The following is a 15,037-nucleotide window of genomic DNA, read 5'->3' on the forward strand; positions in this document are numbered from 1 at the left end:
TATGACATGAGAGTCTAAACCACTAAAAAAGGGAAAGAGTGTCGGGAAATGGCTCAGACATTTGCACTGATAAGTTAAATAAACTTGGAAGTATAGTAAGGTGAAAAGCAATGCACACTTAAATGCATTCCATTTCCAGCACAGCAACTAACTGGCCACGTGACCATGTCAAGTCACTTAATCTCTCTGTGTCTCAGTTTGCTCATCTGTAAAACAGAAATCCAAATGCATGATCTATATCCTTTTCATTTCTTAACTCTTTGAGGTAGAATTTTTTTAGTTCTAAATACAAACTATAGTGAAACACAGACTATAAGTACCAACTTTATCTCAAAGAGGCTTATTCAAAGACAAAAAACATTGCTATGACGTTTTAAACAAACAAAAATTAGCCTAAATATGCAAAACCCTACACATACTGTGAAATATTAAGAAAGGATTCAACAGTTATTGTTTTTTAAGGAAAAAAATGGACATTTTATAATTTTTTCTAGTTTGGCAGTTTGTTCATAAAATACCTAAACCCAATATAAAATCCAAGCTGAAATATTCACTGATTATGAACTACTATTTGTTTTTAACAGGAGGCCAACGTTTCAGTGTTTAATGTCAAAGCTACAAGTGAGCAGACACCTTCCAGGAACTATGCCAAGTACTTTACGTTTATTAGCTCACTTGATCCTCACAAAGAAAACTACAAAGTACGTAATATGTCCTGTCATTTAACAGATGAGAAAGCTGAGCATCCCAGGCTTGACTAACTTCCTGAAAATCACACCAGGGGGGAGTGGCAAGCTAGAACACAACATCAATCTGCAAGGCTCCTAAATCTAGTTAAACAGTTCACCATGAAGCCCTCTCCCAAATAAATCCCACGCATATTAACATTCACAGCTCTACAAAATAAGGGCGAGATAAAACACGCCAGAAACTTTACAAGATTAGACAAAAATGAAGTCCATGGAAAAGAGCATGAACGTGCTCAACAGAAAAAGGTACCCACCTTCGTGACCTATGACAGATCTGGAAGTCGTCTGAAAACTAACAACTCCCGCCACATTGTCATTGGCCAAGATGTTCACTCTCACAGTGTCGGAGCTGGGCAAGATTCTACTTCCACCTTTGGTGTACACCAAACTAACTATGATGCTTTCATCATCCTCTGGCTCAGAATCATCTAAAATGGTTAAAATGGCTGTCTTTTTTATTTCACCTATAAAAAAAATTAATGGAATAAAAACCAAAGTAAACAAAATCACCAACACAGAGACTTCACAAAGGCTGAAAATAACTTCTATTAGAACAAGTTAAGTAAAACTATGTCAGTGAATTATAATAGGTCAATAACATGAGCCAATATTAGTGCCACTATAAGCAAATGCTGTATGTTAATCTACATGTCCTTTCACATATAAAACACTAAAATTTCATTAATGTGGACAGATTGTGGAGAAGGACATTTTGAGTTATGGAAAAATTAAAAGGTAGAATTATTTCAAAGAATCATAGTTTCAGTTCCTGGTCTTTAGTCCAGAAGAATGACCTAGTGAGGAAAAGAGCTTCTAAAGCATCTTCTGTTTAGAAACAGCTCCTTCTAGGAGAACGGAGTCTCGCTCTCATTCCGGCCTTACCATGAATAATTTTCACCAGGTAATCAAGCCAATACCTGCCTGAAAGACCAGGAATACTTAGGGAGAGGTGGTCAAAATGGGAAATAGAAAAAAGGCATGGCAAATTCTCAGTGAAAGAACCAGCCTGAATGGGATGAGTCTTTGGGTAGCTCGATGAGATGCCAGCATCCAATACCAGTTTCCAGGATATGGGGAAATGAAGGAAGGAGACAGAAGAGGAATCGGAGGGATGAGTGACAGCAACAGGGGTCAAGCAATCTACTTTGCAATTTGGTCTAGGACCCCACTAGTACACAGGGCACCGCTGAATACCCTACACCCAACACTGCTTCTGCTGCTCAGCCTGCAGTGTCCCTCATCTAATTCTTTGCCACTTTCTGAAAAAAGGATGAAAGGGTGAGATGAGAAAAGGCAGGAAAAAGGAGAAAGGAGACATGAATGCATCTCTCTCTCTCTCTCTCTCTCTCTCTCGTGACGCTGGTACATTTCATCAATTCACAGTGTCAAGATTGCCTCAAGAGATTACAGATTATCTAAGAATCTAGGTTAGCTATAAAATATAGTCTATTTTGTGTGATGTATAGTTAGAATTCAAGGTAATACTAATTTGTATAAGGCTCTTACTTTATATAACTTTCTTTGTAGTTACTAACACGACTGGAAAATCTAACTTTAAATTTTCATCGCCACTCCTTCCTCATTTAATTTTCATTATTTCTTTTGAAGTAGGGAGAAATGTCACCAATTACCAACCTGTGCCCCCATACTCATCAAGCATATCATATTCCATTATGCCCAAAATGATTTAGTAGGAAAAACCATTATAGAAATGTTTTATACTATTTTAAAAATTTACTCTGAAACATAACACTTATTAGATGTTTCAAAAAGTATACTATACATGCAACGTGACCCCCATTACTGTTTCCAAAAAAAGTATACGCATTAAAAAGATGAAGAATAAAAAATGCAGTGAATTGCTATAAGATATGGAGCTGTGAATAATATTTATTTCTTTCATTGTTTTTGTAGATCCTGAGGTTTTTATGAGTATATATTATTTTTTTCTATCAGAAAAACACTATGTTAATCACTGTATGGAATCTGTAATTGCCCAAATCAGGATATAAACAATGATTTCAGTAAAGATACACTTCTCCCACCCAAAGAGAACTATTTTAGAACTTTCCAGATTTTCAAATATTAGATGATTCAACCAGCCCTGAAAAGGAATCAGCGATCTGACCTTAATCCTAATTTGTTGGCCTAGGTATCTATAATTCCATTGCTCATGAAAATTTACAACAGTGATCCCTTCCAAGTCTAAGAACACTATTACAAATTGACCCATCACTAGGCCTAATTCAATATGAATGACGACACAAAAGTTCATACTATTTACACTTAAAAATTATTTTCATTGAAGATTTATCTTCATTTGTCTAGTACATCTTAAAACGCTTCCCAGTTAATATTCATTTTTCTAGCTACCAATACTTCTTACCCACGTGTTTGGTTGTAGATACATGGCTCAATCTTGTAATTTCCTTACAAAATTAGACCTTGCCTTAGAGTTCCTCCAAGTTCCCTTAAAGGCACTGCTATCACATAGAAAGGAATAAAATTTACACACTCCCTGAAAATCTCCTCTTTTTAATAAACTAAAAAGATATACATGAAGGGTCGTGTCAGTCTACATGTCATGTCAACCATTAACAAGCCACCTAACTTCCATTTCTTTCAAAACCATACTGCACTTTTACCTATTAGCAAGAGCGTACACAGTAAGAACTCATGAATATTATTATATAAATTGATGATTTTACCAGGAGGAACTAAAATCCATTTAGAACCATCACTCACCTTCAGCAAAAGTCAGAACGTCTCCAGCACCTATAAAATCTAAACCTTCAGTAGCAGTTCCACCAACAACACGCCATTCGACTGTCACCTGACCTAAGCTGCCCCCGGTCCTGTGGATCATCAACTTCACTGTGGTTTGGGGTTGCTCCTGAACTTCGACATATAAGCCATCTTCTGAGGTATTGGGACTAGTACTGTAGATCACAAACACTCCAAAGGCATCACCATTTAAGGCTATGACAACTGTAGAAGTATTTGGCTGTCCTATGGTTGGCTGGTTTTTAAAACTGGCTGTGATATTCATGAGGTGAACTTCAAGAAGAGAAATTAGGAAACTCTCATCCATCTCTGGGAAATCATCAGGAAGAACAGAAACTGTGAGATTTGCAAATTCATCACCTTCTAGCATTATGGCCCACTGCCTTGTCACAGGCTCATAGTCACTACCAGCCACAGCCTGACCGCTAAAAAGAGATGCTACCCTGGTCAAGTTTTTCCTGTAGGTCCAGGAGTCTGAGTTGTTAACAGTTGGGCTGATCCACGATGTCATCCAAAAACACTGGGGGCCCTCAGAAGCACTGAAAAATGAAAATGCTGAGCACGCGTGTTCTTTGAGGCACAAAGCGGCACAAGTATACTGGGGTTCCCCCACTGCAGAGACATTCACCCAAGTTCTCCAAAGCGGGTCAGGCACCCCTTGAATTGGTGATTCATAGTAGGAGAGTAAATCTTGACCTTCCTCAACTGCAAGAGCCACCACATCAATATCGGAAGTCCTGTAGAACAACAACAGCCGACCGAAGTGCCCTCCGCTAAAACGTGGAGTGACAATTAAAAGACAGGTTAAGCACTCAAAACAATCTGTGGCTTACATATAGTGAAGAGAAATACTGATTGCGGGTTTTGCTTTTTTTATGGGTATAAAGTACTAGTACAAATACAACCACGTTTCTTAATTACAGTTGTCTTTCAACATTTTGTTTTCTCATGTACAGAAATCTTGCTAGTTTTCAATCGAATAATACTTATTTTTTACCAAGCTATGAAAATATCTTGCAAGGTAAGCAAATCATACCCATTTCGGAATTATCAAACAAGATATTAGAAAACTAATTTTCATTACTAGATTTCAGTGAAACAAAGTAACAATGCTAACAGCATGAGTACATTTTGAGGAGATAGAACTACTTGCCACCACGCCCCAAGACCTCATATTTCCTATTTCTGAAGGAGCTGAGTGAACCGTATGTTGCCTCACAAAAGAAATGCCGAAAAAAACAGAACCTGAATATCAAGCCCTTCATCCAGCATCTGCATGTTCTTTAATTTAGAAGGTAATTGCATTTAAGTTCTAAATCAAAGAAATCACAGATTAAAGCAATAAATTCCTGTGGTTAGAAAACCCAATGATGTTATGATCCATTTCACTAATAATAGGTATGATACATATAATGAGTTATTTATATTAATAGGCATAGTTCAATTAAATTATAACATAAAATAATTTACTTTATATAAAAACCACCAAACCTAAATTATTTAACTGTACAAGAGATACTTTCCCACCACCCCACAATTCCCATCCCCCCACAGATGCAAGCAGCCATCTCATATACCTTCTCCTGACAGTTATGTTAGCACAGGAACTTCTCTCCAGAGGCTCTTGAACATGATAAACCGACTGAACAAAGGCTACTGTACCATAAGGATTATCATTGGCAGGAATAATAATATTTGCCACACGATCTAACCCAATAGTACCTCCACCAGAGGCGTCAGTTAGTTGCACTTGGATAACCTAAAAATACAGTGAAAACTTCCTTAACAGAATCCCGGTTCTGAAATTAGAATAATAATAATGCAGGAAAAAAGTCAAACATAGCAATACAAGAACAAAATGGAATGTAATATAAATGGACTCAAGGAAAACTCCCCCCAATATATTTACAAACCCAAAATGTAACAGAATAATCCATTATCAGCATTTAATAACAGAGCATGATTACACGTAAGAAACATAGGCTAAGTTCCTTAACATTAAGTTACATAAACCTATGAATCCATTTTAAGATCCCTGTTTATGTTTACCACTTCAATAATATACTTTTACGTCCTATACCTTTTTCATTTAGGGAAAATATCATGTATATGTTTTATGAATAGTTAATCAATTATGCTTTATTTCTCACATTCTCTTAAATGGAAATTCTCTGACAAAATTTAAAACAAAAATCATCATTTCATAATGCTACCTAAATTCAGAGAGAAGAGAAATGTTTTGTATGTGTAACTAGTATCTAATATTTTAGAAGTGAATGACGACACAATTAGCATTCAAATGAAATTTTAGGGACTTGCTTTCTATGAAAATTTGATACTATTAAAGAATAAATGGTATCATATGCAATTTCATGAGATTTAGGCTTTACGAATACTTGAATTTCATAAAATAAAATTATCTTCAGCCAATATATGTTAGTGATGAATCAACTCTCCCACTGAGACTCTATTTTTATTTGCCACCTTGCTTCTTCAGCAAAAATAACTATCAGGCAGATATATCCAGCATGGTGTTTGTCACATAGTAAATTCCCAAAACTGTTGTAGAATAAATGAATGAACAAGTGAGAAGTCAAAATCTACACTTAATTAAGACTGACTGACCACACTCAAGCCAAAAGAGAGTCTGGATACAAACAAATTAAAGTTTATATGGAACGATGTAGCAAAAATTATGACAGATGTATATATCTTTAATCATTTAACCAAACTGTTGAAAAATACAATGTAATTGTACAAAACAACTTACACTAGTAAACTGCTATGTGTACAAGACCTATTTCTAGAATATTCTTGCTTCAGAGAATCACTTTCACACTACCCTATTTCGAACATTCCTGTAGAAATAATTTGACATGCTTGATAAATGTCACAATAACAGCCATCTGTTCTAGTCACTATAAGACAAGGTATGATTTACAGTGTCATTCTATACTAGCCATTCCTCTCACCTCTTCAATCTCCGGAACGTCGTCAGCCAGGACCTCTAACAACAAGGTTTGAATGGTTTCCCCAGGGGCAAAGGTCACATTACCTGAGACAACTCGCAGGTCGCCAGTAGCAAGCTGTCCATTAATGGTGGCAACCCACTGAACAGTAACATTGCCGAGTGTCCCAGAATTTCGAATTACTGGCAGGTTTACCTTCACTGAGTTAAACTCAGGTTCCTCTACAATAAGTTTAGTAATCTGAAAACCTGAAGGGCAGAGCAGAGTTATTTCAAATACAAAGGAAACTGAGTCAACAGAACTCACCGATTGCCATGCTACAGTCAATTCTTCTCGCCCGCTAAGCAACCTAAGTAGCTAAATCCCACAAAATCAGAGTAATGTGCTGTGATACAAATTGGTCAGGCCTGCCAAAATTTCCAAATTATTTTTCATTATGATAGAAGCAGAAATCATAAACTCAGATGCTCACAGGGGTTAGACTACACCAGTCATGAGTGAAGTGTGTCTAGTAAGTTCTGTGGCTAAGAGCACAGCGCAAGCCCGGTCCCCAAAGGGGCAGTTGCTATTTTGCTCCCATGACTGATTCTACGCAGGAAAGGGGGCCCAATGTTGCCAGATTTTCCTACTTATGAAGAAAGCCTAGAAATCTAGATTTTTGTGTAAATTTCTGTGAATCAAATTAAAAAACAAAACTTTTTAAGAATTTTCTAAGATCCACAAAACACATCTAGGAGCCAAATATGACCTAAAAGTTTACGACTTTCATATTCATGCTAAGAGGTTGATTTCTTTTGTTAATAACCACTACATACTGAAAGTGAATGTACACAGATGTCCTATATGTCAGTAATAGCAAGATAAAAAGGAAACATGACCCAATAAATTCTGAGTCTATAAAAACAAAGAAATGTCAGATCTATACAGACAAGTAAAAGAGAGACACAAACTAGTCTGGTTACCAAATAATCCATAGGGGTCATCAGAGGCCTCAATAATAATGATCGCCTCTGTTAACGCCCCTAGTTTGGCTCCTCCTGTGGTTTCATTCAGCAGTTGCACAAGAAAAGATTCTTCCAGCTCAGGGTAGATGTCGTTAATGATATATATTGGCACAGCTTTACTGGTTTCCCCTTCTAGCAAGACCACATCCGATGAAGCTATACTATAATCTTCACCTACAAAGGCAAAAAGCAAAATGCTACCACTTATTCCAAAGTAGGATAATAAACAGCCATATAGTAGGGAAATACTATGAGGTCTCAAATTTCATGGATATACTTGGAAAGACTTTTTTGAAGATATCAACTACATTTATTCTAAACAAGATTTTACCTCTCTTGCCAGAAAAAAAATGGGTTTGATATCACAAAATAATGGAAAAGACCTTCTAAGGGTGTTCAAGTTCATTCCTTCATTTTTAGAAAGATGTATACATAATTTGTTCTATTTGCTGTATACAGATATGGGTGATAAAGATATGGATATGGAGATAAACATAGACACAGATATAAAGAGTCATTCACTATCACAAGATAGCCCCTTACCTACAAAAGAAAAAAAATCTATATACAATACTTTTAAAACGAAGAACATAACTAGAATTCTGATCTCACTGGGGAGATAAATTACACTGCTGCTCAGATATGGACATGTCAGCATCATTGATGTTATAGCTGGAAATTATGGAATCTCCCACAAAGTTGGATTAAAAGCTGCTACTGCCTACTGCTCAGGGTAGCTTTTATTTCTGGTCAAACAGTGGATGGGGACAGGAGAGAGGCCTCCTATGGAGGCTGAGGGCTACTTTCCTAGAACACTGGTCAATCTCCACCGTCTGTCAATGTGTTAAGCTCCCTACAGACAGTCAGGTATTCCTCTGGACTGCCTACCCCAAATGTTTGCACATGTATGCAGACACATACGTTATGTACATACGTACACACACACACACACACACACCCCACTCAGGGACTAGGTGAGCATGGTTTCTTATCTTTTCAAGCAAGTATCATAGCCACATGATTTATTTCAAAAAAAAAATCAAGCATGTTATCCTATCCATTCACAGTCATGTTCCTAGACGGATTCTAATTAAAAAGCTCTTAGGCAAATCTCCCTCTAGATGCTGTAACTGCACCACCAAAGAAGGCGGTCTCCTAATGTTTGCATTTAGCAGTGAAATTCTTTTGCTTGTACATAAAATAGTTAATGCTAACCATTGCTTTCTCCACGTTGTTCATAAATAAACAAGCAAGATAAATGGGTTGAGAGAGAATACTGTTGCCAAGCACTGTCATTACATGGTTGCACATTTTATCCTGCATTCCTCGTATCATTTACACATGAATCCCTTTCAAAAAACAGGCACTAAAAAGTATGCACAGAGATAGCCTAACAAGGCTTTCCTTAGTTCACTTTTCATTAGTTTGCATGTATTTTGGTCATCAGAGCTTTTAAATTCCTATACAATTTTGCCAACAGTTTTTACAAATTCTGCAAAATCAGTGTCACAAATATCTGATAAAAGCTCTAGATTTGTGTCTTTACACAGATGCGAGAGTATGATTGTTTTCTGGTTGGTTTTTCTAACTACATCTTTGAGTGGCTTTGTTAATCAAGAATACAATTTCCCTCTAAAACACTTCAGCGCTCCTCAGATGTCTTTCCTCACCAGCTATTGCTGTTATTGGCACGGCTTTAAACTTCACAGAAACATCTGCAAATGCTCCTCCCGTTCTAGTCACGTTGATAATGGGTCCAACATGATTTTCTGCTACTCGAACAACTGGTGCTGAGAGCTGAAGAGTTCCAAAGGCATCATCATTGGCAATGATAATTAGATGAGCAATAGTTTCTACCTTAGGCCCAAGGCGTGGAGAATTTGAAACTGCAAGACAGAGGAAAAATGAACATATCAAAATTCTAAGAACTGGCCAAAATTTACCAAGAAGCTTCAGCAAGATTTCATCAGCCAAATGGGATCATCATTTGGTGTCTTCTCGCTACTATTTATATCAAAGAATATTTATTACTATGTACCAGCACTAATCTAGACACTGAGGATACAAAAATAAACAGAAAGTCCCTACTGTCTTGTAACTTTAAATTCTAGGGCAATTTTTATTATAGAATCCTTAGAAAAAAAACAGTTACCCTACAGGGATATTTTAATAAGTATTAGAAATTTGTCAAAAGGCAAAAAAATGATTAGAGTATAATTAATCAACACGTTGCATAATATTACAACAGGTAATGATGAAACCTACAGAATTACGCTGTTCTAATTAGTTACCCGCACGCCATAAATTTTTAAAAGACAACATATTTCAGTTCCAAAATTGAGTAGGAAAGTAATTTAGCTCCTTGCCCTCAAAGATCAGCTGCAAATCATCATGCTCTGAATAAATTATTGCCTCTCTAACTGCTTCACTGTCCTTCCTCACAAACCTGTCCCTTCCTACCCTATCTTCGTGAACCAGTCACTCAGCTAACTCATCCAGAAAGCAGAGTCAGCCTCAATGCTACCTCGACATTGCGATAATGGAGAGGCCCCATCCTTTTAAGGATCTCTGCTCACTTTCCACTGATTTTAGAGGGAGCAAAGCTTACTTTGAAGGCATTTAGGACCTTCCACAAGCCATCGCTGATTTATTTTCTAGGTTCAATTCCAACCAGCACCCTTGCCAAAACAATATATGAAGAGAACTTTTAATACTAATGAAGCATCAACAAACTCTTATTAAAAGTAAACAATTTTGAATTCAAATTCAGAATATCACTAACCATTGTGGTATCTGGAAATATGTGATAATGAATAAAATTCAACATTGCCAGATAATTTTAAAAAAAAGAATGTACCATTTAATTTCAATAAAATAGGCCAAGACCAGCTAAATTATATCATAGTAAAAATCACAAAATAAATCAATATACTATCATTAGATTCAACTAAATTAGAAAAGAATGCCAGTAACACAGAGAGTTGTAGCAGTGGGGTACATTTTTTGAGTGTGCACTATTTGCCAGCATGGCTCCAAGCACTTTTCTTGTATCAAGTCATTTCAGTCCCACACCTCCTAGGTGGTAGGAAACACTGTCCACATTTTACAGATGAGGGTTCAGAGGCACAAAGACACTGAGGAAGTCACCTAAGGTATTAGACTAGTAACTGGTGGACACAATCAAGAGGCATGCTATAAAGCTTTGCCTAATCTCTTGCTCCCTATATCCAACTCTTCATCAACCTGGGTACCACAACACCTTCATCTACCCAAGACTGTCCATCCTGCCATAAGCCCTATGCCCTCACTAGGTGCTGATCACCAGTCTTCTCACACTGCTCTCCTGAAAGTTGATGATTACACTCAGAGCAGAGTAACAGGGACCCTATCAGGTCCTATACTGATTTTGCCTATTAAAATTTGAGTGAGTATCACACAGATTTGCACTTAATTGTTCTCTAATAATTTCAGATCATAGCTTATGCCTATTCTGAACTGTCCCAAGTATGCTGCGTGCTTCAGGAACATATCAAGCATCAAATACATATTGATTGTTTTCCCCATCCCACAGCACATTGATACTCAGCATATACCATTTTATTAATAATAATTGTTCACATTATTGAATGCTTACCATGTGCCAGACACTGGATTAATTTTCACACCTATTATTGTATTTAAGCCCCATGATATTTCTGTAGTATAGATAAGGAAACTGGGGCTTAAAAAGATTATGTCCAACAGTTTATTACTATAGATGGGAACATAAGACACCTGACACCAGCACCCACGGGTCACTGCTGTGTGTGATACTCCCTCCTGGTTTTATTTCTGTCTCACTCTATAAACTGTGAGTTCCTTGAAAACCAGGCTGTATTTATAATTCTTACTTAAGAATCATACTTAAGTCTTACTTACTTAAGACTAATTACTGCATTTTATTTCAATGTATTTATTATAACTGGCCCTAAATCTTGATAAGAAAAAAAGGGATGAGATATTGTGCGGGAATTTTAACCTTGACTATCATCTGAAAATTTAATGTTAGTTGTCCTGTAAAGTTAATTTCCTTCTATAAACTTGGACTACAATTGCTTATAATGTTGGGAAGAATGTTGCTCACTATACACTATATCCATCTAGGTGTTGTGGTAAGGTGAAGAAATTTACTTAATCTTTATGGCAGAACATAGTCAACATGCAGATATTGGAATCTTACTCTTTGGACTATGTAACTCCAGTTTCCTTAAGAAAGTTTTATTTGTTTTCTTATAAATATTGCCCTACAACTAATATTAAATTAATATCACTAATCTTTCTTATTTTACTTGTTCCCTTATCCAGGAAATCTAGATTCTTCTTTTTATTTAAAACACTTTTCTAAAATTACACATCCTTTCAGGAAGAGGTGACTAATGAGCAAGTCATATACAAGAACTGCTTTCAGCTCCATGAGCCGAAGCTGGGCTCTCTACCAGTAGCCACTGGACTCTCTCTACAAAGCCACTGAGCCACAACCCCAGGAGGAGTAGCTGCTACTTTCCAACAGAAGCTGCTGTACAAGATCCTGTACCAAACATGGCTCACTCCTCATTCCTCATTCTTATCCCCAACCACTGCCTTCTTCTCGACTCTCACAGTGACCCACAAATTTACAGGATTTCTTACTGTTACACAGCCTTCTCCCCCTTCCCTCATGCAGTTGCCAGATCCACATGCTCCTCACCAACACAAAGAGCCTCTGCTGGTTAAGGAATCTTCCAGAATGGATCAAGGTAAGAGAGGCTCAGGTTCTTGCTACCAAGACTGTCCTTAGAATCCCCAGATTGATTCCAGAAAGTTTTAGAAGCTACAATATCTGGTACAATAGTACTAGAGGCCAGTTACACTGGATTGCATAAACACTTCTAAAAATTTAGGCTGACACTGTAACAGACTTTTAAAACAGGATTTCACATTTTCAAGTGCCCCACTTCTATTTGCCTTATAGATAAACTTCTGTAAGATGATGCTTTCAAGGTTAGGGCTTACTATTTTTATAGAATTTTCTACTACACCAAATTCTTAATCTATTGTTTTAGAATTCTTACCTCTAGTTTAATAATGACACATGAACAGTTACTTACTTGGGCGATTCTGTACTTGCTCTGCTAAAGTAGAGTTGAGTAGTTCAACAAACACAGACTCAGACCTTTCTGGTTCATCATCCTCCAAAATTGAAATAGTTATTGTTGCCTCACTCTGATTGGCTTTGAAAAGAGCAAACCCAGAAGCTGGAATATAGTCTCTTCCTTGAGTTGCTCTGGCTAAATTAGGTGGAAAATAAGGTGGTTTTTCCATATCATCCAGTGTTGCATATGTGACTATGACTTTTCCCAGGAGTCCTTTTAATCTTATTATTGACAACGTGATGTTCTGGTTTGCTTCCTCAACTTTAACAGGTCTACTCTTCTCAGAAAAAATGAAGACCCCACAAGGATCATCACTAGCCAAAACTGTTAGTGTGGCATTAGTATGAACTCCCAAAGAGCCACTGGAGACGCTAAGGATTGACACAGAGAATGCCTTATCCAGTTCAGGCTCTTCATCCGGCAGTATTTCCACTGTGATGTTGGCACTCTTCTGCCCAATCTCAAATGTGACATTGCCAGAGGTGAAGGCGAGGTCACCATCAGGATCAGAGTCTACGCTCCAAAGCAAAGTCACTTGAGAAAGAGCTCCATGACTTCTCATAATCTATAAAATATTTAATATTAAAATGTATTAAAAGAAGGATTAAAACCATTGACTTAGAGATTTATAAATAAGAATGATAATAGGATATTATAAGCCATTCTCAAGAATCTAAGATTCTTGAAAGCAGGGATCATGTACTACCCATCTTTGAAGACCCTCAGAGAGTCCTACTTAAAAGTGATTGTTGGGGCTGGCCCCATGGCATAGTGGTTAAGTTCAGCACCCTCCACTTCGGTGGCCCAGGTTCACAGGTTCAGATTCCAGGCACAGATCTACACCACTCATCAGCGAAGCTGTGCTAGCAACCCACATATAAGGTGGAGAAAGATTGGCACAGATGTTAGCTCACAGCTAATCTTCCTCAAGCAAAAAAAGAGGAAAACTGGCAATAGATGCTAGCTCAGGACAAATCTTCCTTAGCAGAAAAAAAAAACAAAAAAATAGTGTTGCATGAAATAGATTGATTGAACATTTTTAGCTTCTAACTAAACTATAGCTGTATCTTTTCTACTATTATACTATATATTAGTAATAAAGCAAATGTAACTAACAATTTATTATATTTAAGCACATTCATGAAAATTTTTATATTCATAGCAAAGATGGTATATATTTCATTCTAAGGAACAGATGAGTGATATTTTTCTGAAAAGTTCACCATAAAACTCATTTTTTAAAGCAAATTACATTTCCTTTTATCTTCAATATAATATGAAAAACAAACTCAGCAAAAAACATTTGACTCTAAGTTATATAAAATACATTAAGAAGGAAGAAATGCTTTTGTCAGTAATACGTTAAGAAGAACAAAAAGCTTAAAAAACACTCCAAATAAGTCCCAACTAAAAGTAATTTTTATTTCTACTTAAAATATGAAAGTTCATTCAAAATAAAATTAGGACAGGAGTATTATAAAACTTGATTCTTTCCCTTAATCCTTTTTTTTTCTTTTTTGCGTCATTAGTTGCCCTTCTAAAGTTGTTCAGTTTACTCCACAACACCTTACTGAAAGTCTGCCCTAAGAGTAGAGAAATGATATATTTTGAGTGACATTTCTTCATCATTTGTATAAAATCTGAGGAAGCTGATGAAGCTTCTAACTCCTCTGAGTTACTTAACAAGAGAATCCTACTTGATTCCTATGAGAACAATGCAGAGTAGACACACACACACATAAACACACCATAACATAACACATAAACACAACATAACATGTTGTTATTACTGTTGTTCACAAATGTTTTGGATTTTCTTTCCTTCTGGGAGAGAGATACTAATTGCACTTCTCCATCCACTAACATTAGCATGGTCATGTGACTTGCTTTGTTCAAGAAAGCGTAAGTGGAAATGCTGTGAATCACCTCCAGAAAGAAGCTGTAAGAGCCAGGATGCAGTTCTCCACACTCTCATCTCCCCACTCCATAAGGATGAAAGCATCTGTTGAGATGGAACCTCTGTAATCCTTGGTCCCTAAGTGACTGATGAGTGCCAAATTTAGTTGGACATATACCATGAGCTAAACACAAATCTTTGTTGTAATAAGACATGGAGATTTCAGGGGCTGGCCCCGTGGCCGAGTGGTTAAGTTCGCACGCTCTGCTTTGGCAGCCCAGGGTTTCACTGGTTCGGATCCTGGGTGCGGACATGGCACCGCTCATCAAGCCATGCTGAGGCGGCATCCCACATATAACTAGAAGGACCCACAACTAAAAGTACACAACTACATACCGGGGGGGCTTTGGGGAGAAGAAGGAAAAATAAAATCTTTTAAAAAAAAAGACATGGAGATTTCAGA

General features: G+C 36.9%; 1 protein-coding gene across 1 annotated transcript in view; it reads right to left on the reverse strand.

Annotated features, from left to right (window-relative positions):
• Nucleotides 1-15,037, reverse strand: part of ADGRV1 (adhesion G protein-coupled receptor V1) — a 510,967-nt gene that overhangs the window by 390,257 nt on the left and 105,673 nt on the right. Inside the window, exons 29-35 of the mRNA XM_070233305.1 lie at nt 12,633-13,242; nt 9,177-9,392; nt 7,465-7,680; nt 6,506-6,750; nt 5,111-5,292; nt 3,495-4,306; nt 1,004-1,213 (exon numbers count right to left, since the gene is read on the reverse strand). Coding sequence (XP_070089406.1) covers nt 1,004-1,213; nt 3,495-4,306; nt 5,111-5,292; nt 6,506-6,750; nt 7,465-7,680; nt 9,177-9,392; nt 12,633-13,242 — 2,491 coding nt within the window. The remainder of the gene's footprint in view (nt 1-1,003; nt 1,214-3,494; nt 4,307-5,110; nt 5,293-6,505; nt 6,751-7,464; nt 7,681-9,176; nt 9,393-12,632; nt 13,243-15,037) is intronic.

The sequence above is a fragment of the Equus caballus genome, chromosome 14, assembly GCF_041296265.1.
Source record: "Equus caballus isolate H_3958 breed thoroughbred chromosome 14, TB-T2T, whole genome shotgun sequence".
NCBI lineage: Eukaryota > Metazoa > Chordata > Mammalia > Perissodactyla > Equidae > Equus > Equus caballus.